The following is a 25756-nucleotide window of genomic DNA, read 5'->3' on the forward strand; positions in this document are numbered from 1 at the left end:
TCCCACATTGGGCTCCCTGCATGGAGCCTGCTTCTCTCTCTGCCTGTATCTCTGCCTCTCTCTTTCTCTCTGTGTCTCTCATGAAAAAATAAAATCTTAAAAAAAATTAAATAAACTCTTTTTAAAAAGGGCCGTAATTATAATATAAAGGAGAAGTAAAAGGAAAATAATTAAACAAAAGCATCAGTATTTTTTTTAGATTTTATTTATTTATTTGAGAGATAGAGGGTGAGACAGAGAAAGCACAGGATGGGGAGAGTCAGAGGGAGAAGCAGACTCCCCCCTGAGCAGGGAGCCTGATGTGGGGCTTGATCCCAGGACTCTGGGATCATGACCTGAGCCAAAGGCAGCGGCTTAACCACCTGATCCACCCAGGTGCCCCAAGAAAGGGTATTTTAAGATGTAAATGTGGGGCAAGGCATGGCAGGGTCTGCAGCCCAGAGGGGTGGTGTGACAGATAAGTTAGTAGCATCAATGACTTGATACCAGGAGCAGTTTGTTGTCACTTGGCAAAATTTCAAACACAACCCATTACAACATTCTTTTCAGGTAGTAATTGCATCTCCAGAAAAATTCTCTGTGTACAACCTGTACAAAAAAAAAAAAAAAAAGATACTGTTGTTTTTAAAGAAACCATGGCACAAGGATGGCCAAGGAAGCGGTCGTAGAACAAAAGATTGAACAGAAGGTCGGGACACCTGATCCTGAGTCCTGAATGTCCCCCTGGTGGTGGACACTGGCTGTTTTGAGTGCCCGGCACCTGAGTCTCCTTCCTTGATTGGGGGATCCTCCCACCATATGAGGTTCACTGGCAGACGCAGCTCTTCCCCTGCAATGTGAGGCACCGCATATTCCTCTTGCCTGTCCCTGACAGGAACACTCTGGCCTAGAACTTAGAATCTGAAGGGAGTGGAGAACAATCTTGGAGTAGTGATAGATTATTTGTGGGGCAGACGTGTTGCAGAGTTAAAAGGCAGGCGTGAGAGCCCATGTTGCTGGGGGGGCTCGCAGTGGCTGGGCGAGCTGTGGAGCACTCCTTTAACTTTCTGGGCTTAGTCCTTGCTTGGTTTCCCAAGATCCTGTAAGAAATAATTTTGGGGGCTTCTGTTGACCAGCCACAAGCTCTGACAGGTCCCACTTCCCCTTGGTCTCAGTTAGCTCCCATGTGTGGTGAATAAAAGTTCCTTCCAGACTTGATGGTGTCCAGTCAGTGAATCCATGAAGGCCACCATTGGGGAGACACCCTTTACACATAGTCTGAGCTTTGGAGTTTCCGAAGGGCTCTCAAGTCTATTATTGCATCTGGCTTCGAGGTACGGGGAGTAAGACACTGTAAGCAAAGTGTCTATTCTGGTGCCTGGAACACATGAAGCCCTCAATAAATGACAGTTACCACTGCAGGCATAGGCTGACACCTAGAATAGATTATAAAGTGAACAGATAAAGCTGCTTTTTGTACAGTTGGTATGATTTCATTTTAGTAGGCATCTTGTTTTGCACACCAGAGTACCATCTCTGAAAATACTGCATATTCGATATGTATCTGTTGGAACAATGAATTTCTGTAAAATAAAATTATACCATTTGCTAGTATGTACCTGGGAAGATTCTAGAGGAATCTACAAGGGTGGTTTATCAGTTTCTTCAGGCTTCCATGACAAAATATCACAGACTGGATGGCTTAAAGAAAAGGAGATTTATTTCCTCACGGTTCTGGATCAAGATGAGGACATCAGCAGGTATGGCTCCTTCTGGGGCCTCTCTCCTTGGCTTGCAGACGACTGTCTTCCCCGGTGTCCTCAACATGGTCTTTCTTCTGGTTCGCTGTATATGTTCACATTTCCTCTTCTTGTAAGGGAAGATTGGATTAGGGCCCCTCTACCAGCCTCATTTTAAGTTAATCACCTCTCCAAAGGTCCCATCACCAAATATAGTCATATTTTGAGGTATAAGGGCCTAAGGTTCCAACACAAATTTCGAGGGGACACAATTCTGTCCATAACAGGTAGCAGTATGGAAGATTTACTTTTCCTAAACAATAGTTTCTACGTTGTTTCTGTAGTGTTTAAATACTTTACAAGAAACCTAGTGATTTTGTAATTTGGAAAAGCAATAACGTTAGGACAAAGAAAAACCCATTTGTGTTTCTATGTAATAAGCAGTTAGATTCTAGGCTTATATAATTACAAACAGATTTTTTTCACTTATGTAAATGTCTCCTGGGGCAGTTGAAAGTCGAGAGGGATGCAGGACAGTTCTATGTTGTGAAGGGTTGACCCGGGCAGTGCAGGATGTACAGTATCCTCTCTCTGCAACTCTTGCCAGTAGCACCTCTCCTCCATCACTGTGACAACCAAAACAATGCCCCCAAAGTTTCCAAAAACTCTCCCATTGGTCATCACTTTAAAGTATAATTTTATACTAATATTCACAAATCTTTAAAGCATTTTCTTCTTTCCTCTATGTAACCATCTTACCTCTGAACCCCTGCTAAAGAAAAAAACAGAGGAAGAAATCATACTAGTTACCTTTATTTTTTTAAAAAGACTTTTATTATTTATTCCTGAGAGACACAGAGAGAGGCAGAGACACAGGCAGAGCAGAAGCAGGCTCCATGCAGGGAGCCCAATGTGGGACTTGATCTCAGGACCCAGGATCACACCCTGAGCTGAAGACAAACGCTCGACTGCTGAGCCACCCAGCTGTCCCCACGCTAGTTACCCTTTAGCCAGGCCAGTGGGAAGCTCAGCTGTGTCTGAATCATAGCAGAATTTCATGATAACTAGAGTTGTCTAAAGACAGCTAAACCTCTTGCTGTAGTTTATCCAAATTGCAGGCATGATGTTCAGGAGAAAATAAAATAAATAAATAGCTGATGTGTAGCGAGAACTGCAGATGTACCAGGCATTGTCCAAAGAGCTCCACGTATACAAACTCATTCATTCTTTTCAACAACCCTATGAGGGAGGCACTATTATTTGAGAGATGAAGAAACAGGCACAGGAAAGTGACAGGACTTGCAAATGATGGAGCTTCCGAGCAGACGATCTGGTTTTGGGGCTGCCATCCTTAGCTGTCAGAGAGACCGGCTTTCCCTACTGACGGTTTTCTGGGTATCCGACATTGAGGAAGCAGTTTACCTACATACTCTATGGCATGTGATCCTCAGAGAAGCAATGAAATTGCTACCATTACTTCTGTTTTACAAATTTGGGAATTGAGAGGATCAAATCTGCAGAAGTAGATGGCATGTATGCATAGTTTGTTAACACGCACAAATAATGGCAAATTTGACCAATTATTGCCACAATCTAATCAACACGGAGAACCAAAGAAATGATATGACTATATATCTATATATTCTCTTCCAAATCTATTTAACTTAGCAGTCAGTCACCTCTTATTGAATTCTTTGAGGTTCTGAGTATCTTATTATTGGGGAGGATGTATTGCATAGAAATGATTCATATGTATGATATTGGTTTTTCCTGGGAGTCAACGAGGAATAACTCGATCGGGTTAATAGGAATTCCAATTTTGTGAGCTGATCTTTCTCTTTAAAAATGGAAGCAATAAAAAAAAAAAAAAAATGGAAGCAATATTGTGACAAATCCAATAAAAGACTTTAATTTATTTTTTGCTTTGTCTTATTTTGTTAAGACAGCCCCAGAGATTTTTAAGGCCAATCTACTCCTGCTACTGAGAATCTACCCACATTCCTGGGGCACCACCCAGTTGGTATAGTTGTTAATATAGCTGAAGTAAAATCTTACAAGGGCTGTTAGATGGCTTCTAGCATACCCCCTTTCTCTTCCATAGGGGTTTAAAGTTGATTATGTAAACTTCAAGAAATAAATTTCAGGTTTTGATATAATTGAAAAAAATTTGTTGTATGCCCCCTCACCAGACAGTAGTCTGGGGATCTTTTTCTGATCCACTGTTTTTAAGTGCATTTGCTTTTTTTCCAGCTTCTGATTTTCAGGATAAAGCACATGTGGTTCCTTTTCCTAAAAAGGAATAGTTTTCCAAATATTTTTCTCATTGTAAAACAGCACAACATAAAAGAAAATTCTGAAAAAGAAAAAAACTCCCCTAATCCTACCACATTAATACATTACCACATCTGAGAATAATCTTCCAGTGTTTATCTGTAAAATACACGTTTTTAAACATAATTTGTCCACATAGATATGTAGCATTTCACAGTGGCTTTCACTTAAAAATACTCTATTACTCTATAAGTATCTCCCATTTCTCATAATGGTAACCTGTAATGGGTGTGTAACACTGCTGTGAATGAGAAGGATTATAGTTTACTTAGGTATTCTCTTTTTTTTTTTTTAAGATTTATTTATTTGTTTGAGAGAGTGTGAGCAGGGGGAGGGGCAGAGGGAAAGAATCTTGAACCAGACTCCCTGCTGAGAGTGGAGCCCAAGGCAGGGCTTAATCCCATGACCACAACGTCTAGCCTTGAGTCATGACTCAAGAGTTGGATGCTTAACTAACTGAGCCACACAGGTGCCCCTTTTCTCTCCTTTTAGTGCTGGTCATTTAGGTTGTTTCTAATTCTTCCCTACTTCAGATAGAATGTGGCAGTGAGTATCTTTATGTTGAGTTTTTATTACCTATTCAATCATTTCCTTAGATCAAATCTTAGAAGTAGGGTACTTTGATTTGATACATGCACCACCATATCAACCCAAAAGCTGTATGGATCTTTAGCACGCTTCTTCGTCAGCCTCTCTACTCATTCCTTCCATCAACTGAACAATATCTGTCAATGGCCACTTATTTCGCCTGACCTTTCTCCAGTTGTCCCTTGGTTACTTCCCTTGAGACAGTGGTATGAGGATCATCACTGGGATGAGGTCAGAAGTCTCATGTTCACACTAAAGAGGTAGAGCCTGTGAGCAGCTGAGTGAACGAGGATCACATCTCTGACCTTGGGTGCTGCTGCTACTTTCAGGAAGGCAGTCTTTTGTTCTAGCATATGGACAGAAATAAAAATGGTCTCTGAGCTGACAAATGGGGTCATAATGAACACTGCCAGATTGCAGACATTGTGGGAACCTCATACAGTCCTATGAGAAGATTAAAACACAGGCCAATCATATATTATTTGGCATCTTGGGTAGCAAAACAAAGTGATTTCAAATGACAATAGTTTAATTGGCTCCCGCTTGGGATTTAAATGTTTAAGTGCATTAAATGAGTTTTCCTACTTTATTCAACTCCATGACAATAATTTCTGATACAGATGAAATATTTGTGGTTAGTTTTTAACAAGTAAACAGCGTCATCACTGAAGGTTCCTAAAGTATGACTTGATGTTTTATGGTATAGTTTATAATCACAAATGAGAGTCCCCGATTATTTAAGGATCTGATTTTGAAAGAAATATTTTGTAGTGTTTCCAAAGAAGAAAAAGAAAGATCTTGTATTTTCAGGTTATTTGCATTATATTTACATCATTTTGGTCCAGTTTTGCTCTATTGGCAAGGACTGTCAAATCATTTTTATTATTACAAAGGATTTGACATGTCATTATATCTTATGTTAAAAAACTTCTTATAGAACTTATATACTTATTTTTTAAAAAGATTTTATTTATTTATTCATGAGAAACACAGAGAGGAGAGAGAGAGGCAGAGGGAGAAGCAGGCTCCACGGAGGGAGCCCGAAATGGGACTCGATCCGGGTACCCAGGATCATGCCCCGGGCCAAAGGTGGTGCTAAGCTGCTGAGCCACCTGGGCTGCCCTATACTTATTTTATAAATAATATTATGTAATGGTGACTATGCAACTCCTCAGGAAAAAAAGCTTAATAGTAGTTGAGAAGGGTTGTATTCGATGTGAGGAAAATCTCTGGCTGTAGACTTGATGAAAAAAAAGGGTTGTGACATAGGATAGGTTGACTAAGTTGTCTCTCCCTACTTTTAAATCCTGAGTAGTTTGTGTGTGTGTGAGAGAGAAGTAGAGACACACAGACAGAGATGAGATAGAGGGAGAGAAGAAGAGACTGGAGAGAGAGGGAGAGAGGAAGGAGGAAAGATGGGAGGGAAGGAGGGAGGAGGGAGGGAAAGAGGAAGGAGGAAAAGATGGAGGGGAGGAGGGAGGAGGAGGGAAGGAGAGAGGGAGAGGTTACAATTATTTGAAACATTTTAGGCACAGTCCTGCCTGACAAAATAGAGATGCTTCATGCCAGTGAAATTATAATTTTGTATCACTTCTGATTAAAGACCATATACTTTGGGTTTTAGGTGTTTATTTTTAGGCCTCAGGTATTTGGAGAATAAAAGGTGCCTTTTATTTTTATTTTTTTGGTGAACAGGTTTTCTTATGATTGGCTATTCTGATTTAGAAAAATTCTCAGCACAGAATTTAAAAGGTGGGAAGGTATCCTTGTTTCCGGAGTTTCCTGACTCCCCGCGATCCCAGCGCTCCAGATGGCCGGGTCTGGATGGCCGAGTCTGGATGGCCGGGTCGGATGGCCCCATCTGGATGGCACGGTCTGGATGGCCCTGTCCAGATGACCCTGTCCGGATGGACCCGTCTGGATGGCCCCTTCTGTATGGCCCTGTCCGATGGCTCCGTCTGGATGACCCCCATCTGGATGGCCCCGTCTGGATGCCCCCGTCTGGATGCCCCTGTCCGGATGGTCCCGTCTGGATGCCCCCTGGATGCCCCCGTCTGGATGGTCCCGTCTGGATGCCCCCGTCTGGATGCCCCTGTCCGGATGGTCCCGTCTGGATGCCCCTGTCCGGATGGTCCCGTCTGGATGCCCCCGTCTGGATGCCCCTGTCCGGATGGTCCCGTCTGGATGCCCCCGTCTGGATGCCCCTGTCCGGATGGTCCCGTCTGGATGCCCCCGTCTGGATGCCCGTGTCCGGATGGTCCCGTCTGGATGCCCCTGTCCGGATGGTCCCGTCTGGATGGCCCTGTCTGTATGGCTCCTTCTGTATGGCCCGGTCCGGATGGCCCCTGTCCGGATGGCCCCGTCCGGATGACCCCGTCCGGATGCCCCCGTCTGGATGCCCCTGTCCGGATGGTCCCGTCTGTATGGCTCCTTCTGTATGGCCCGGTCCGGATGGCCCCTGTCCGGATGACCCCGTCCGGATGCCCCCGTCTGGATGCCCCTGTCCGGATGGCCCCGTCCGGACGACCCGGGTCTGCGGGGCGCAGCTTGAGGGTTCCCTTAGGCTCCTGCCTCACCTGGGCGACCGAGCCGCGGGCTCAGCACACGGCGGGGTGCAGCAGCGCCACCCCGCGGCCAGCCGGCCGCACCGCTCCTCGGAATTCCCGGGATCCAGACCCTCCACCGCCGCTCCTGCAGCCGCGAATCCCAGAAGGGCTCGGCGCGCCGGGAAGAACGGAGGATTCACCTTCCCAACTTCCGCAGCACTGAGCCCATCACAGGTAGGTCTTGTGGAAACGTCTTTTTGGAAAGACCGGGCGAGGAATGGCGTTTGGTGCGGGGCTAGGACTCTCGGCTCTTTGTGACACATCTGTAGCAAAGCATGTGTTTGTAAGCGGTGAGCCCACACCCTGCTTCTGAAAGTTGAGTAGAAATTTATGAAAGCTAAAGGAGCATGAGCACAAAAAGAGGTGGCACAAATTGTCCTCTCCATGAGGAGTGTAGAATGCCTAGGGGGGTCCCAGGAGAATTTAATTTCTGAATATGCAAAAGGCACTTGGCTGTACCACTCTCTGCATGATACAGATTCTCTCCCTCCCAGGAGGGAATGGTATTTTTCTTTTTCTAGATATACAGCAAACAAACTTCTGGTAATTTTTTTTTTTTGTTCTTTGTAGCTGCTGATTATTATGGACATTTTATTAAAAAGTTATACTTGCAAACTGATTTAAAAAATGCAGAAAAGTAGAAATGAACAGTGAGGGGGAAATACAGTTCACCGGCCCTCTACTAAACACAGCCCCTGCTACTGGGCTACTACTGGATACACATCTATCCTGAGAACAAACTCTGGAGCTAGTTTTGCCTTGCTTTAAATCTCACCTGGACCATGTAGTAATGGGGAACTGAAGAGTTACTTTTTCTCAAGGCCTCAGTTTCTCATCGCCAGGATGGGGATAATTAATAGCTCTGCTGCATGGGATATGGTGAGAAATAAGCAAACTATTATATGCAAAGTTTTCAGAATAGTGCACACCGTATTTGTTTGCTATTTCTCAGTCTTCCATTTCCTCTAGCTCCTTTACTGCTAGCAGAGATTATGTATCAGGCATCCTGCTAGAAACAAGTATTTTTTTCATTGCAGTTTTTTTTCTTGTGGTTTCTTTCTGTCCTTTCTAAATCTTCATAGCTGAAACTACTCCAAAAATAATTTTGTATTTTTAAAAATTTAACTGTAATTTTATTCACTAGTGCAGTTTTATTATTTTTTAAAGTTTTATTTATTCATGAGAGACACAGAGAGAGACAGAGGCAGGGACACAGGTAGAGAGAGAAGCAGGCTCCATGCAGTAAGCCTGAAGTGAGACTTGATCCTGGGACTCCAGGATCATGTCCTGGGCTGAAGGCAGGTGCTTAACTGCTGAGCCACCCAGGCGTCCCTATTAGTGAAGTTTTAAATTGGTAAGAAATATTGCCTTTTTCTCTCCAAAGATTTATTTTGGGGGCAGAGGGAGAGGGAGAGAGAATCCCAAGTGGACTCCGCACTCAGCGCAGAGCCCACAAGACGCCTGATCTCAGAATTATTTCAGGTGTTTTTTTTGTTTGTTTGTTTTGTTTTTTTTAAGAGTTATTTATTTGAGAGAGAAAGAGCATAGGGGAGGGGGATAAGCAGAGTCTCTGCTGAAGAGGGAGCTCAACACCAGGCTCAATCCCAGGACCCTGGCTGGGATCATGACCTGAGCAGAAGGCAGATGCTTAACTGAGCCACCCAGGTGTCCTTCAAGGCATGTTTTAAAGTAAGATGGATAAACTCCCCATTGGAAGTAGGGTATGAAAGCAAACGAAAAGCAGAGAAAGACTTAAATGTTTCTAGCTTTTACAAACTTCCGGTTTATAAAATAAATGTCATGGGGATATAATATGTAGCACGGTGACTACAGTTAATAATACTGCATTGTATATTTGAAAGTTACTAAGGGAGTAGATCTCAAAAGTTTTCATTACGAGAAAAAAAATCATAACCATTTGTGGTGATGGATGTTAATTAGGCTCATTGTGGTGACCACTTTGCAACATATACAAATATCGAATCATTATTAACTGGCCACCTAAAATTAATATAGTGTTATATATGAATTATTTCTCAATTAAAAAAAAGATTCCTGGCTCTTAGTGAACAGAGATGACATGAAAAGATTGCAAATGCAAAAGGCAATGCAGTTTGGGTGTGTGTGTGTGGGAGAAAATGGAAATGAGGTCAGTTTTAGACAGTTTTAGCTAGGTAAGAGACAGGTGTGAGAAATTGCAGTTGGAACTGCAGGTCTAGAGCTTGGGAGAGGAATGGGGTTTGGAGCATCAGCTTTAGGATAGTCAATATAATTGAAACCGTGGGAACAAGTGAGACAATCTGGCTAGAGTATAAAAACCAAAAGACGTCCAAGAATGAAGGTGTGGAATCCTCAGGCGGGCAGAGAAGGGGAGACTTAGCAGGATGGGAAGTAGTGAGAGAACAGTGTAAGCAGGACAAGAAAACGTGCTGCTGTAGAGGACAAGTGGAGGGACTGGCAAAGTAGGGGATGGTCACTATGTCCAGTGACAGAGGAGACAAGTCAGGGAGGGCCAGTTGTGGGACTTTGGCCACCGGTGACCTTAGCAAAAAGCAGTTTGAAGCTGAGGAGTGAATGAGCAGAAAGCAGTCTGAGAGCGACAGCCGACTCCTCTGCTAAGTTTGGGAAGAGGCAGTGACAGCAGAAGCAAGAAAGGCTGACTATGGGTCAAGTAACATCAAGATGGAGATCAGAGGATTTCTGCAGAGCCAGAAGTCTGGTTGGTTCTTTGTTAACACAGCCTATGACATTTACTTCATCCACTGGTGTGAAATTAGTTAAGATTTTTTTTTTTTCATAAATTAGTTAAGATTTTTATTTGAAATTAGTAGGATCTTAAAAATAGGTTAAGGACTTTTCCTGTATATATGTATGTATGTATCTACCTACCTACCTCTCTTAGACTGGAACACAAAGCTTTGACTTTCATTTGAAGATGGGTGAGAATCCCAACTTGGACTTGGTTCAAGGCTTTTATTTTGGTTTACCACAAAAGCACTTAATAAGCAGTGCTAAGGATATAAACAAGATAAGAATACAGGTAGGTATATTTAGCTGCCCACTTCCTGTTGTCTATCACAAAAATGTTGGTGGCCTCAGCAGCTCTAGCAACTGTAATGTCCAAAAAGCAAAGTATTGTGGACTCTTCCTCCCCTTAAAATGAACAAAAAGGCTCCAGGGATTTCAGCATCTAGAAATTATTTAAGGTGAAATTTGTTTGTAAGGAGGCCACATCGCTCAGACTTCATGGATGTGTTCTGGGCCTTAGAACTCTGGCTGTGCCTACCCTAGGGCAGTCTTGCTTTACCCTTATGATCATCTAGGGTCTTTTCATGGCAACAACTGGCAGGTCCATAGCATACAAGTCAGGACAAAAGACACACAGCAAGCAAGCTTTCTTTCCCTCGCTCTTGCTACTTCTAGTACAGAGGCTCATGTTCATTAGACAGGCATAACGGGCATACCATTAACATTCCTCTGCAGTCCAGAAACTTCTTTAGAAGGCAAAACAAGTTTAAGAGATGTTTTCGACCAGTCTCATCAACTCAGCTAATTCTCTTGATTTCCTTTTCTATGAACACAACAACACCATATTATCAGTGGTGGCAAGGCGTATTATCTTCAGAGAATCTTAGTAGGGTGAGCCCAGATAAAAATCTTGATATATTGCACTTGTCAAATTTTCACTCAGGGTAATTTTCTTGAGATGCATCATTAGATAATAGTATTTCAAGACTTTAGAAACTGCTTATAACATCCCATGTAGATTTGAGATTTTGGCTGGTTCATAAATATTGGAAATATATATAGATATAACAAGACAAATTAGTAAATATCTGAAATGGTATTTACATCTAGGGAGATATAAACACTTAAAAAAAAAGAGATTTGTTATTTTTTAAAATTTTGAGAGACAGAGGGAGAAGCAGACTCCTGTCAGAGAGCCTGATGCGAGGCATAATCCTAGAACCTCTGAGATCATGACCTGGGCTGAAGATGGATGCTTAACAAACTGAGCCACCCAAGTGCCCCAAAAGATATATTTTAGAGAGAGAGAGGGTGTGTGTGCAGGGGGAGAGGGTGGGGCACAGGGAGAGGGAATCCTGAAGCAGACTCCTTGCTAAGCACGGAAGGCCAAAACAGGGCTTGATCCCAGGACCCTAAGCATGACCTGAGCCAAAACCAAGAGTTGGACACTCAACAGGCTGAGCCATCCAGACGCCCCTAAGCATTTTAAGTAGCTGTCAAATGTTAATACCTTCAACATGTTTTAGAAATCCTCAAACAGTATATGGTCTTTTTGATTTTTAAAAAAGATTTTAAGTAATCTCTACATGTAACATGGAACTCGAACTCATGACCCCAAGATCAAGAACCACATGCTTCTCCAGTTAAGCCAGCCAGCCACTCCAGTATATGGTCTTCTGACTTCAAATTTGTTGCTTTAATTTCTTAATGTTCTGTGAACCTTTTTTTTTTTAAAAAAAAAATATTTTAAGCAATCTCTATACCCAAAGTGGGGCTCAAACTCACAACCCCAAGATCAAGAGTTGCATGCTCCAACTGAACCAGCCAGGCACCCCTCTTGATGTTCTGTGAACTTAAAAGGAGGTTGTGAGATCACAGAATATTTTATTAATCTCTTGATTTTATCAGATTTTCTGTCTTAGTGTATCTATGTTTCAGAGAAAAGGTCTGGTCTGAAGGCACCTCATACAACTTTGTATTTTAGCCAAGAGAGTGCTGAAAATTTTTTTTTCGATCTCATATGCTTAGGTACTGGAGCAAAAGCTTGAATCTAATTTTGTCTAGGCTAGACTAAGAATATCGCTACAAGGTAATATAGAAGTCAGTGGTTTTGGTGTTTATTCCTATGTGACTATGTGAGAAAACTGCAGTTTAGAAATAATGCAGCACATTGTTGGACACCACTACCAACTCCTTAAAACTTGGAAAAACCAGGTACTCGAGGATGAAACATATTTTGTATTTTCCATGGAACTGTGTGTCCTTGCCTTTAACGTAAAACTAAAATGAATTTTATGGGAAGCCTGGCTGGCTCAATTGCAGAAGCATGTGACTCTTGATCTCGGGGTTGTGAGCTCCACCCCAATGTTGGGTGTAGAGATTACTTGAGAATAAAACAAAAACAAAAACAGAAATGAATTTTAATATTTTGTTTTTAATGAGTATAAACATTTCTTCAGTTTCTTACACTTATAGCCTCTTGATTTCAATATATATTTCTATATCTCTATATGTCTATTTACAATGTTATCCACTAGATTATTTATGGTAACTTTGGTCTGATTAGTTGGTGGTAAGATACCTGATGGTGACAAGAGCAGAAAGCAGGGTTAGGTCCTTACAAAATGTGATTCTTGTTCACTGCTGCTAAAGAATCCGAAAATGCCTGATTTTGATCAGAAGCTTGAAAATGACAATGGCAACTACAGTTTCTGAGCATATCTTAAATGACATAAAAATTACCAATGACAAAGAAACAAGCCCTTATTACACTTAATAGTGTTAATTTTGAAGACATTGTAAACTTGCATGAAGGATAACCTACCTATGAGTGATGTATGTATTCAACGTAGAAACCGGTACAAATTTTGGCTAGTTTGTTAAGAAATAAAATGTTCTAAGAAATGTTCTGAACACTACTTTCATTAGAAAAGTAAAGAAAATTTTTATAGTTGTTTGAGGTGCTGTAATACATCAAGTGATATTCCCAGCTGTTTTACTAAACTGGCTGTCTGTTCTAAAATCCAAGCGAGGCTTGGGTTTTCAGAATGTGCATGCTCCTGTAGTCTACAACATTCTAAAGATGAACAATCTGCCTCACTAAGACTCTTGCTACAGTTTTTGTGAAGCTCAGCATTATTTTCACAGAGTCTTTCATCTTTAGCTTCATCCATCTTTTTCTCAGTTGGAGCTACATGACAAAGGTCCATATCCTGAATAGAGTCCAATAAATCTACAACATGGGGCTGAGAAGTGATTGATTTTAGATGTTTGAGCACATACTCTTCACACTGGCCAACTGCATCCAGAAGATTATTTATTTTACTGATCAGAGTCGAACCATTATCATGAAGGTGACACCAGGAGAGCAAAGCACTGAATGAAAATATAAACAAGAGTTAAATAGGAAAAAAAATTAATCATAGGCTTTTCCAATTTTTGATGCTAAACCCTACATGTTTCCAGATAATACCATGCAAAAATGAATTAACAATAATGCAAGCCAAAATCAGGAAAATAATGATGTAATAATGGATCTTAAAGTATATAAAGACATTATCTTTTGATAGAAATTAAACAGCTAGAAGTAATCACAAAAATTGCTTATAATTCCTAACGCCTCCTTCACAACTCCATATCCACTTTTCTTGATTTTAGATTTTCTCTATGAGTGTATAGCTTCTGCTCAAGAGGGATGCTACTCAGGGAAAGAGGTCACAGAAATCAGTATCTCCTTCAGGGATATCACACAGTTTCTGGACCAGTGATTCTCAGACATGGAATGTACATTAGAATTACCTGGGCGGCTATATCATATCAAAGCCTATATTATATTCCAGACCAATGAAATCAGAATCTCTGGGGATATTAGTTTTTAAAGCTTCCCAGCTGATAGCAAGATGCAGCCAAGGTTGAAAACAATTGTTCAGACCATATGGTTACTTGCCATCAAAACTAAAGGGTAGAAAAAAGTTTTGAGGCAACTTTTCTTTCCCCGACTTTGTTAGAGAGTAATCACTGTCTGTTGAGCTAATACATTTCTTGAAGAAGGTAAGAATGCTTCTAGTCCTAATAGATATTATTTTTCTAGAACAGAAAAGGCTTCTGTTTTCTGCCATTTCAGATTGTTCAGATAATCACGACATAAAATAATGATTGTTGTGGAAAGTAATCCCGTTTGTTGTTTTTTTAAAGAGAGGAAGAGAGAGGTGGAGGGAAGGGCAGAGAACAAGGGAGAGAGAAAACCTTAAGCAGGCTGTGCTCAGTGCTGACCCTGAGATCATGACCTGAGCAGAAATCAAGAGCTGGATGCTTAACTGAGTGAGCCACCCAGTGCCCTGAAAAGTAATCATGTTTTAAAAATGTAATCAGTTGACATAAAAGATTTAGCAATAAACTTTCTGTGCTTATAAAAGATTTATGTAAAATGAATACTTGGATCATTTTCCTACTGTAGACTATAAATTCTGATTTCTGACAGTTGAATTTTCTAAAACCTCAATGAATTTTTTTGTTTTGATAACTTTAAAAATTTTTTAAAAACTAATTTTAAAAACTAGTGATTCTTCGAACCATTTTATGGTTTTGTTTTTTTCCTAATTTAAAAGGTACAAAGCCTCCAAGATGACAAGCATGTCATTATCCTAGCTCCTTCTGCCATTTGACCTCTTGGCTCTGATATGTGCCATTATTAGTATGGAATCTTGACAGGTATTCAGTGTTCAGCACTCAAGTAAATGGAATAATTTTTCTATGACCAGATATAATTCTCCTCATGCACTTCTAATCTAGAAGTCTGTTTTATTGTGCTCTACCACACGTCCAAGATTAAAAGCTCTATTTAAAACCTGAAGATCTTTTGAATTACTTTTGAGATACAAATCGGTGGTAGTTCAGGCAGCACGCAATATACACGTTCCTATCATTTCTTTGCAGTAAGAGACAACACCTGACATATATTAAACTAGATGAACTGATGGTTCAAGTAGATGACTTTCTTTTTTTTTTTTTTTTTTTTAAGATTTTATTTATTTATTCATGAGAGACAGAGAGAGAGAGAGGGAGAGACACAGGCAGAGGGAGAAGCAGGCTCCATGCAGGGAGCCTGATGTGGGACTTGATCCCGGGTCTGCAGGATCAGGCCCTGGACTGAAGGTGGTGCTAAACCACTGAGCCACCCGGGCTGCCCAAGTAGATGACTTTCTGAAGGCAGTATTATTTTATGGTCCATAGTACTCTTTTGTGGATTTAACACTAGGAAAAGCACTTTAGTTTAAATACTTTATTTTACATACTACTTTTATAAAAGGCCTCCAGGAGTACTGAGGTTAAAATGACTCAGCGTTTAAGTTTAAAAAATTACCTCAGTGTTCCTCTGAGTTGTCCGTAGTTTATAATGATCTCTGCACCTTCCTTATAACCTTGATTGAAGCCTTGTTGAAGAGTAACAGCTTTGCCAGCATCTATTCCATCTCTATAGCCTTCCTAAAAATAAGTAATGAAGAAAACTGCAGCTGTAATTAACACCAAGTAAGCCACTGTTAAGTTTTTCTAGAAAGTCATAGAACCGATTTAGAATGTTGATGAAATAGGCCTTTACTGCTGTTTACTATTTAACATAATGGTTCTACAACCTATGGCACAGCCACACAACCCGAACAGACTATGCTTACCAGGAAGGTTTATTATTCGCATATCCTGCTTTGACTTATTTGGCACATTTAAAAATATAGATTTTTTTTAAAAAAAATATTTTATTTATTCACGAGACACACAGAGAGAGAGGAGAGAGAGAGAGAGAGAGAGAGAGAGACGGGCACAGACACAGGCAGAGGGAGAAGCAGGCTCCATGCAGGGAGCCGGAGGTGGGACTCCATCCTGGGACTCCAGTATCAAGCCCTGGGTCAAAGGCAGACACTAAACCACTGAGCCACCCAGGCTGCCCCAAAATATAGATTCTTATAAAGATTTTAAAAAACCTGTGTTAACAATGGCTTCACAGGAAGGAAAACAGTTAATGTCTGGCCCCTTGGCAATACTGACTGATGGGTGTTAGGTGAGAAGGTAGGGCAGAAAAGAGGTTATCAGAGGTCTTCAATAATCAGCTCAAGGAGGGAAAGAGGAAATTGGGTGAATAAAAAAAGATGCAAAGTGTGGTTTTAGAAATCTTGCCTGGTATCTAAATTTAAATAAATGGCAAATTCCCTGTGGGCGGGGATACTGTCCTGCGTCTCCATCTCCTCTGGTGCCACTGCACTCCAAGAGTGGTCGCGACTCGCTGGTCTGGTCCCCACCTTACATCAAGCGTCTCTGAAACTGGTAACGTGGTGGTTGGGTAAGCAAACATTTCACTGAAACAAACAAGGGGCAATCGGGCAATATTTTGCTTGGGAAAGGCCTTGGGTGCAAGTGGACCTGGCCGTGTGAACTCAGCTCCGACTGCTCCACCTGGAGACTGAGGGCGTGGCATTCAGCTTAGTTTCAATGAACAGTGAGACAAAGCAGAGTAGGGTAATGCACACCCGGCAAATAAAAAAGCAGCCAACTTTGGTATTCCTTCACCTAGCCCCACCGTACTCCACAGCAGCTTTCCTTTATTCCTCTTTGACGTTTCTTTTTATCATTATTACTATTTAAGATCTTATTTCTTTTAATTTTTTTTATGATTTTATTTATGATAGAGACACACAGAGAGAGAGAGAGAGAGAGAGAGAGGGAAGAGGCAGAGACACAGGCAGAGGGAGAAGCAGGCTCCATGCAGGGGGACTCGATCCGGGGACCCCGGGGGTCACTGGGCTGAGGGCGGATGCTCCACCGCTGAGCCGCCCGGGCATCCCTGCTCCTGGACATTCGTAGGTTCACCTTTCCGGTGTGTCTCCAGTAATAACCACTCCCCGGCAGCCCGGGGGGCTCAGCGGTTTAGCGCCACCTTCAGTCCAGGGCGTGACCCTGGAGACCCGGGATCGAGTCCCGCGTCGGGCTCCCTGCGTGGAGCCTGCTTCTCCCTCTGCTTGTATCTCTGCTTCTCTCTCTGTGTCTCTATAAATAAATAAATAAAATTAAAAAAAAAAAAGTAACCACTCCCGACGTTGGGCTCGTGACCCGTTCGAGCAGCCCGTCGGGCCTCCGCGAACCTCCCGGCACGGCGACCCCCGCCAGGCCCACACCTAGCTCGCGTCCGTTCCCAGCGTCCAGCGCGCCCCGAGGTCTCGCGCGCTTTCGGGTAACCCCTCGGTAACCCCCTGGGAAGCCCTCGCGGGCCCCGCGGCCTGCACCCTCGCGCCCGCACTCCCCTCTCTCCACAAGCCGCCGTGTGTCCCCCGCACCCGCCGCGCAGCCTTACTTTGACTCGTCTCTGCATGTGGCTCCGCCATTCCCGCTGCACCAGGAGAGACTCGTCCGCCTCCTCGTCAAACACGTCCCCTTCCTCTCCGGGACCCCGGACCAGCGGGGCCCTCTGAACCCACGACATCACCGAGGCAACCGCGGGGCGGCCGGGCGCCGGAAGCGCCCGCAACGTCTTCCGGTCCGAGGGGCGGAGCGAAGGCTGCGCGTCGGGGCGGGGGGCTGCCGCGCATGCGTGCGTGACGTCGGGTCGGGTCGCGGCGCGGGAGTCGCTGCTGCGCGGTCGCGGGCGTGTGCGGCGCCCCCTGGACCCCTCGCGGCGCCGGTGCGACCCGGACCTCCGCGGAGGGCACCTTCGCGCCGGGGTGGAGCCGTTGGCGGTGGTTCAGTGGATGCGCGACGACCGGCCGAGGTCTCGGTGTCTGGGAAGCTCCCCGCTGCGCATCTTAGGGGGTTGACGTCCACGGGCCTTAACCGTCAGCGGCGCCGGACTGTAGGGCCGGAAAGGTAGCTCCTGCGGCCAGCCCGAGCTCCATCCATGCGGGGCGCCTGGACTGCGCTTCTCCCGGGGTCGCGGGGCCCGCCGCTGGCCCGCCTGGCTGCGGAGGCCGGCCCTGGTGCACCTGCTGGGGCTCGGCGCCGCCTGGTCCCCACCCGGGGCGGGGGCGCTGGGACGGAACCCACACCCGGGCTCGGGCCGTTCAGCTTCTTTTTTTTTTTTTTTAATATTTTATTTGTTCCTGAGACACAGAAAGAGGTAGAGACACAGGCAGAGGGAGGAGCAGGCTCCACGCAGGGATCCCGATGCGGGACTGGATCTCGAGAGGAGGGTCACGACCTGGGGCGAAGGCAGGTGCTAAACCGCTGAGCCCCCCCCCGGGCATCCCAAATTAATGCATTTTAAAAATTATTTATTTATTTATTTATTTATTTATTTATTTATTCATTCATTCATTCATTCATTCATTCTTGAGAGATAGAGAGAGGGGGCAGAGACACAGGCAGAGGGAGAAGCACGCTCCATGCAGGGAGCCCGACGTGGGACTCGAACCCAGGACCCCCGGGTCACGCCCTGGGCCAAAGGCAGGTGCTCCACCGCTGAGCCCCCCGGGCTGTCCGCCCGCCGTTTAGCTTTTTGCGTGGTGATGGGGTGGTGATGATTTATTTATTTGATGCACTTTGTGGCGCCAGGCACCATTGCAGCTTTCGGGGTACGTCAGGGAAGGACAGACCCGACTTAGCAGCTCTCCTCCGCTTTACGTTCCGGTGGAAGGGGCAGGATGAACCAGAAGCAAGGTATAGGTGAATTACGTAGTTTGTTACCAGACCATAAGGGATACATGCTGTGAGACAAATAAGTGAGCTGGGCAGCCCGGGGAGCTCAGCGGTGGAGCACCTGCCTTCCGCCCAGGGCGTGACCCCGGGGTCCTGGGATCCAGCCCGCGTCGGGCTCCCTGCAAGGAGCCTGCTTCTCCCTCCTCCTGTCTCTGCCTCTCTCTCTCTGTCTCATGAATAAATAAATAAAATCTTAAAAAAAAAAAAAGTGAGCAAAGTAAGGGGAACCATGAGCCTGTGTGTCAGGGAGAGTGGGGGGTTTAGGTGATCATTTTAAATGCTCAGAATTTTGCATTTACATGCAAAATATTAATTTTATGTATGTTGCATATACATGCATACTATATATAGTAGTTACTACATATATATGGAATATATATTGTGTATAATATTGAATACATTATACAGAATACAATATATATTATGTATATAATGCATATATTTTACTTGGTAGGTCCATGGAATTATGTATAAGAATACTCCATAGTTGGCCACATAAAATACCTTAACTTAAAAACCCAGACGTTTTATAAGTCATATTCTCTGATCATGATCCAACAATAAATAAATTCCAATAATTTATAATAGCCGGGTGTGAGAATCACCTTTTTTTTTTGTTTTTCTTAAGATTTTATTTATTTGAGAGACACGGAGAGAGCACCAGCAGGGTGAGGGGCAGAGGAGGAGCAGACTCCAGGTTGGCAGGGAGCCTGAGCCTGGACTCCGGGATCATGACCTGAGCCAAAGGCAGAGGCCCAACCAACTGAGCCACCCAGGCACCCTAAAACCACCTTTGGAAATAACAATTGGATAAAAAAGGAGATAAAAATTAAAATGACATACAATAAGCAATTAAAATCTGAACACTTCCCACCAGAAAACATGGGAGCAGATGAAAGTTGTAGAGAGGCAATTCTATAGGGTTAAATGTATAATTAAAAAAAAAAAAGACTTGTTATATATCTTAATTAGCAACAAAAATGCTACTAAGAGAAGCAATAAAAATATCAATTGAAATTAATACAATAGAAAATCTCCAAACTTACATAAATAAATCCTAAAGCTGGTTCTTTGAAGAAACCAAGAAGATAGATAATCCTTTTTTGTTTGTTTTAAGTAAGCTTTATGCCCAATGTGGGGCTTGAACTGACTACTATGAGATCGAGTTGTGTGCTCCATCAGCTGAGCCAGCCAGGTGCCCCAAATGTGTGTGTGTATTATTTTTTACTTCGTGTTTTTTTAAATAAGCTCTACACCAAAATGGGGTTCAAACTCCTGACTCTGAGATTAGGAGTCACATACTCTACCAACTGAGCGAGCCAGGTGCCCTAGATTATCCTCTTTTGACCTTCATTAAAAAACAAAAACAAAAACAAAAAAAAGTTATATAGGGTAGAAATGGGAAAGAGAGTAATGTTACAGAAATAAATTCAAGTACTATACTAACTAAAATTTGAGAGCCACACATTTGAAAACCTGGGAGCCTTGAATGGCTTTCTAATAAAACTGACCCAATAAACAGAAAACATGAAGAGACTGATTATCTTAGATAAATTAGAGGTTAAATATCCACCTTAAAAAATAGCAAAGACTTGACATACAGGTAAATCCATTAAATCTATTTTAATCTTTATTTTTTTTTTTAAATTTATGATAGTCACAGAGAGAGAGAGAGAGAGAGAGGCAGAGACATAGGCAGAGGGAGAAGTAGGCTCCATGCACTGGGAGCCTGACGTGGGATTCGATCCTGGGTCTCCAGGATCGCGCCCTGGGCCAAAGGCAGGCGCCAAACCGCTGTGCCACCCAGGAATCCCCTATCTTAATCTTTAAAGAACAATGGATGGAGCACCTGGATGGCTCAGTTGGTTAAGCCTCTGACTCAGGTCATGGTCTCAGGGTCTTAAAATCGAACCCCAAGACGGGCTCCACACTCAGTGGGGAGTCTGCTTTAGATTTTCTCTTCTCCCTTTACCCTTCCCTACCTCTCCTGAAGGAAATAAATCTTTAAAAAAAACCAACAATGCATAACTAAATATTTTTTACTCTTAGGCAAAGAAAAAGAATCTCCCTAAATCATTTTGTGAAGCCAGCCTTAGAGTAATATGATGTAGTATAAAAGAAATCTCAAGTTCAAGTTAGCTTATGAATATGTCAATATGTCTTTATTTATTTATTTTTTAAAAAAAATTTTTTTTTTTTATTTTATTATTTATGATAGTCAGAGAGAGAGAGAGAGGCAGAGACACAGGCAGAGGGAGAAGCAGGCTCCATGCACCGGGAGCCCGACGTGGGATTCGATCCCGGGTCTCCAGGATCGCGCCCTGGGCCAAAGGCAGGCGCTAAACCGCTGCGCCACCCAGGGATCCCGTCAATATGTCTTTAAAAGAGAATCCAGTACCTTATCAAAAGAGTAATTCAGGATGTTTTTTACAAGGGAAGCAAACTAGAAAATCTATAAGCATGTTTCATTGGAATCAACAATCTAAAGGAGAAGAGCCTTATACTGTCTTTGCTGCAAAGTCATTTGAAGAAATTTAACAAAATAAAATGAAATGGAAGGAAACTACAAATTGATAAACACTTTATGAAAAATCCAATTACAAATAGTAGTCTGAACACTCAGATATTTCCGTTAAGGTAGAGAAAAGAAAGTCCATTCAACGTTCTTTTGAAGACTAGTAAATGCAGAAAGAGAGGTAATCTATAAAATGTTGGATAATAAAAGATGAAGTTCTTTGTGCTGTTTATATGATTATATGCATATGAAACTCAGAGGAATTCTGTTAAAAACAATAGGATATGGGAACTTGATAAGGCCACTGGCTATAAGAAAAATAAACTGACCAACAGCCTCTTTATTTTCTAGCAATAATCATCTAAATGTAAATGAGATAAATATTCCACTTGCAATACCAACAGATACTATTAGGTATAGTATTTATATGCTTGTTTAGTATTTAGTGTTTGTTTAGTATTTATACATGCCAGGAATACATTTTGAAAAATCATTTTTATCGAGGTATAATTTACAGGTAGTAATATGCATGCATTTTGTGTGTAGGGTTTGATGAGTTTTGATAAATATATACCCCTGTGTAACCACCACTGAATCAAGGTATAGAAATTTCCATCACCCTAGGAAATTTCCTCATACTTCTTTGCAGTCAGTTCCTCACTCCTTGAGGCAAACTCTGATTTAATTTCTATCACCCAAGATTAGTTTTGCCAGTTTTAGAATCTCATAGAAATGGAATCATACATCATGTCCTCTTAAGTATTTGGCTTCTTTGACTCAGTCTGAGATTCATCCATGTGATTGCATGTACCAGTACGTTGTTCTTTTTAAGGGCTGAGTACTCTTTCCATGGTATAGATATACTAGAATTTGTTCATTCACTTATTGTTTGTATCATTTCCAGTTTTTGGCTATTGTAAATAAAGCTGCTACAAACATTTTTGAACAAGTTGTTTTGTGTACAAGTTTTCATTTCTCTCAAGTAAATGTCTAGAAGTGTAATTGTTGAATCATATGGTAAATACAAGTTTAACTTTCTAAGAAACTGCCAAACTGATTTCCAAAGTGATTGTACCATTTTACACTCCCACCAGGAATGTATGCAAATGTCAGTCGCTGCACATCCAATTCCTCACTTGGAATTGTCAGTCTTTATAATGTTAGCTATTCTGATAGGTGTGTAGTGGTATCTGTGCTTTTACTTTTCATTTTTCAAATGTCTTTTGATATTGAACATCTTTTCCTGTGCTTGTTTGCCATTTGCATATCTTTTTAAATGAAGTCTTTGTTCATCTAAAAAAAAATTGGGTTGTCTTATTTTATTTCAAAGATTCTTTGTGTATTCTGTCCTTTGTCAGATACGTGAATTGTGAATATGTCCTTTGCTTTAGTTATATCCATCAGGAAACAGCTGTGGAGGTAGAGTTAGGAGTTCGTGAAATTTCCTGGGACATAGGGAACATAGCCTGTGGAAGGTAAAAGCTGAGGAGGCATGATTAGGCGGAGAAAACCTACGCAAAGGGACGCTCATCTGATCCCTATGATAGGAAGTTCACAGGGTAGGTCTCAGAGAGTCCTGGACAACGTAAAAGGGAGCCCAGGAGCAGAGAGCACAGCGGAGTCTTTTGTTAGGTGCACAGGGCCAGACTTTGGTAGCCCTGCAGTGCTCAGTTACTGGCCGAGTGATGCTCTGGAGGAGTATGACCTTGGCTAGAAGTCTGAGACAGAGGCTGTAGGTGCTAACATCTGGAGGCTGACAGCTGTACTCCTTTGTCAAGAGCCAGATGATCTTTCAAGGTCCTTTCAAGTGTGTGATTCAATTTTTTCCAAAATAGCTATCCTTTTCCTTTATTTTTTTTAATGAACTGTAAATAACAATGACATCCCCTGCATAAATTTTGGTGTCATGATGTGAACTTACTCAAAGTATTTAAGCAAACTTATCTTGCAGCTCCATATCTCTTATATAAATACTCTGTGATGAGGTCAACCTTTAGGATTCACTCTATCCTTTTCCCATTCTTCTGCTTATCGTTCATCCTTGTCTTTTCTTTCAAAGCCTTCAACAATTCTTTTTTATGTCCTTCTATTCCCCATCTCTTGCTAAGTTTCATTCTTTATCTCAGTCCTCCACACTTTATTTGTGCCTTTGCAAACTGCTGTTTTGTAGTTGGTATAATAAACTCTAAGAAGGCACAGACCTTTTCTCAGTTTCTGTTCTGGGTTTCTAGCGTATTGGCTTTAATCATTAAGTCTCTGGCAGCCAGCTAGCAGAACTCCTAATTTCCATATGCCTAGTGAAGTAGTTTTCTACTTTTCCTTGTCCTTTCTGAACTTTCATATTATGTTCTACAATTCTCAGTGGTATTCAGTGATTAAGTCCTTGGCTGCCATTTTTTTTTTTTTAGTAGGCTCCAACATGGGCTTGAACCTATGACCTGAGATCAAGACCTGAACTGACACCAAGAGTCCTACCCTTAACCAACTGAGCCACCAAAGCACCTCTGGGTGCTGTCTTTTAATTGCTTATGTCAGGTTTGCTCTGAGGGCATATAAAATATAATACCATATGTGATAGTAATATGAAAAATAAAATTGTTGGTGAAAATGATAGGAAAGCATTCAATATATGGCTTCTAGAATAAGGCTAGTAGGTAGTAATTTGGGTCCTGGGCAGAGTTGCCTTCTTTATTTTATGGCATTGTGTCTATAGGACACCCCAGTTATAAAATAGCTGTCAAAGCTAAAAGGAAAGTTATTAGTTCCAATATAGACTGTTCGTTAACTATTAGGATGAAGTGGAAATGTCAGGGAAATGTCAAGATCCTAATTGATCTTCCTAATGGCCTGTTGATGGACAGTTGTGTCTAATACCGTTTAAGCACGTTCACGGCAGTCTTACCTTAAAAAAAAAACTTAACTCTGCACTGTCCTTTAGCTATTGCTCTGTGCTTCTCTTTCTCTTTACAACTAAATTTTTGGGGTCAGTGTCTCCACCTCTATACCTTTCAGTTTTGAACCCGCTGCCATCTGGCTTCCAACTCCATTATTCCATTTAAAATGGGAAGGAGAAAAAATAATATAAAATGGGAATGAGGGGGTGGGGGCAACTTCCACAATATTTTTACTGGTGACTCAGACCTCTGCTTCCAGTCCAGCTCTTCTCTGTGTGTCAGACTCATGTGTCTGTCTACAGGAAGAGATCACCACTTAAATTTACCATATGGATTTCAATGCATTACATCTGGTTTTATCTCTTTTTTTCTTTCCATGTTCTTCCTGCTTTTATGTTTTCTATGTCCTTGCTCAAACTGCGCTGCAGGCACTTGTAGCATCAGCATCACCTGGGAGTTATTAGAAATGCAGAGTTCCTGGTCTCATCCCAGGCCCATTGGATCTGAATCTGCATCTTCAGGTGTTTTATCTGCTGAATAGCGTTTGAGAGGCATTGCAGCTCATTGAATGGCTGCCGCATCCACTCATTCATCATGTCATAAATTTGTGTCCAAGCCTTTTTTTTTTAAGATTTTATTTATTTATTCATGACAGAGACAGAGGCAGAGATACAGGCAGAGGGAGAGGGAGAGAAGCAGGCTCCATGCAGAGAGCCCAAAGTGAGACTTGATCCCGGGGCCTCCAGGACCACACCCCGGGCTGAAGGCGGCGCCAAACTGCTGGGCCACCAGGGCTGCCCTGTGTCCAAGCCTTGTATATTTAACACATGTCCTTCTTCCATGTGTTACAGTATTTACCACCTTATATTATAAAGGCCTAATAGTCTGCATGCCCCACTAGACTAATAAGCTCTTTGAGGCAGAGACTGTGTCCTAGTTAACTATTTTATCCTTTTTGCCTGGTATAATCCTCCATAAAAATTAAATAAATGAAGGAATTTCATTAAAAATTCTTCAAACACTATATTCTAAGCAGTTCCATGTTGCAGTTATTGTAGTAATAAACTGTGTCTAGAAGTCCAGACTAAATAATAATTAAGATTAGGTTGGTACAGGGCAGCCCCAGTGGCACAGCAGTTTAGCGCCGCCTGCACCCCGGGGTGTGATCCTGGGGACCCTGGATCGAGTCCCATGTCGGGCTCCCTGCATGGAGCCTGCTTCTCCCTCTGCCTATTCCTCTGCCCCTCTCTCTCTCTGTGTCTCTATGAACAAATAAATAAAAATCTTTAAAAAAAAAAAGATTAGGTTGGTATAGGAGAAAAGTAGGGTAGGCTAGAGAAGATACAGAAAGTTACAATTAAAAATATCATTTTTCACTGATTTTTAAAAACTTTTCCTTTAGATTTTATAACCATATTTTTAATAGTTATTTATTTCAAATTTTGTATATTTACTTGATTTTGGCATGCACCGTGAACCTTAGGCTTCCTGGTCTTGCCCATCTCCAACCCCTGGTAAACCACCATTCTATTCTGTATTTCTAAAAGTTCAGCTTTTTTAGATTCCACATATTAATGGTGTCATAGGGTATTTGTCTTTCTCTGTCTGACTTATTTCACTTATGATAATGCTTTCAAGGTCCATTCATGTTGTCACATATAACAGGAGTTCCTTCTT

At 42.2% G+C, this 25756-nt stretch overlaps 2 protein-coding genes and 1 long non-coding RNA gene across 3 annotated transcripts in view; 2 read left to right on the forward strand and 1 right to left on the reverse strand.

Annotated features, from left to right (window-relative positions):
* The first annotated feature begins 6475 nt into the window (after positions 1–6475).
* On the forward strand, positions 6476–7501 carry LOC121501686 (MAPK-interacting and spindle-stabilizing protein-like). Its single transcript, XM_041773988.1, has one exon. It carries the CDS (start codon positions 6476–6478, stop codon positions 7499–7501), a length of 1026 nt encoding a protein of 341 aa, XP_041629922.1.
* Positions 7502–12405: 4904 nt separating this feature from the next.
* YAE1 (YAE1 maturation factor of ABCE1) lies at positions 12406–17501 on the reverse strand. Its single transcript, XM_041773171.1, has 3 exons — positions 17334–17501; positions 15354–15475; positions 12406–13366 (listed from the first exon to the last, which is right to left on the reverse strand). The coding sequence occupies exons 1-3, from the start codon at positions 17460–17462 to the stop codon at positions 12937–12939; spliced, it is 681 nt and encodes a 226-aa protein (XP_041629105.1). The 5' UTR covers positions 17463–17501; the 3' UTR covers positions 12406–12936.
* Positions 17502–17590: 89 nt separating this feature from the next.
* The window catches only part of LOC121501451, a 36755-nt gene continuing 28589 nt past the window's right edge, over positions 17591–25756 (forward strand). The window contains exon 1 of the long non-coding RNA XR_005990609.1: positions 17591–17842. This is a non-coding gene — a long non-coding RNA (uncharacterized LOC121501451). The remainder of the gene's footprint in view (positions 17843–25756) is intronic.

Source organism: Vulpes lagopus, chromosome 11 (assembly GCF_018345385.1).
Source record: "Vulpes lagopus strain Blue_001 chromosome 11, ASM1834538v1, whole genome shotgun sequence".
NCBI classification, from domain to species: Eukaryota; Metazoa; Chordata; class Mammalia; order Carnivora; family Canidae; genus Vulpes; species Vulpes lagopus.

Bases quoted from the DNA above. Each gene is read 5' to 3' on its own strand.
- LOC121501686 (XM_041773988.1), top strand. From the start codon at position 6,476: ATGGCCGGGTCGGATGGCCCCATCTGGATGGCACGGTCTGGATGGCCC.
- YAE1 (XM_041773171.1), bottom strand. From the start codon at position 17,462: ATGTCGTGGGTTCAGAGGGCCCCGCTGGTCCGGGGTCCCGGAGAGGAA. The intron at 15,476-17,333 runs GTAAGGCTGCGC...ACTTATTTTTAG, and splicing joins ACATGCAGAGACGAGTCAAA to GAAGGCTATAGAGATGGAAT. The intron at 13,367-15,353 runs GTAATTTTTTAA...ATTTTCATTCAG, and splicing joins CAACTCAGAGGAACACTGAG to TGCTTTGCTCTCCTGGTGTC.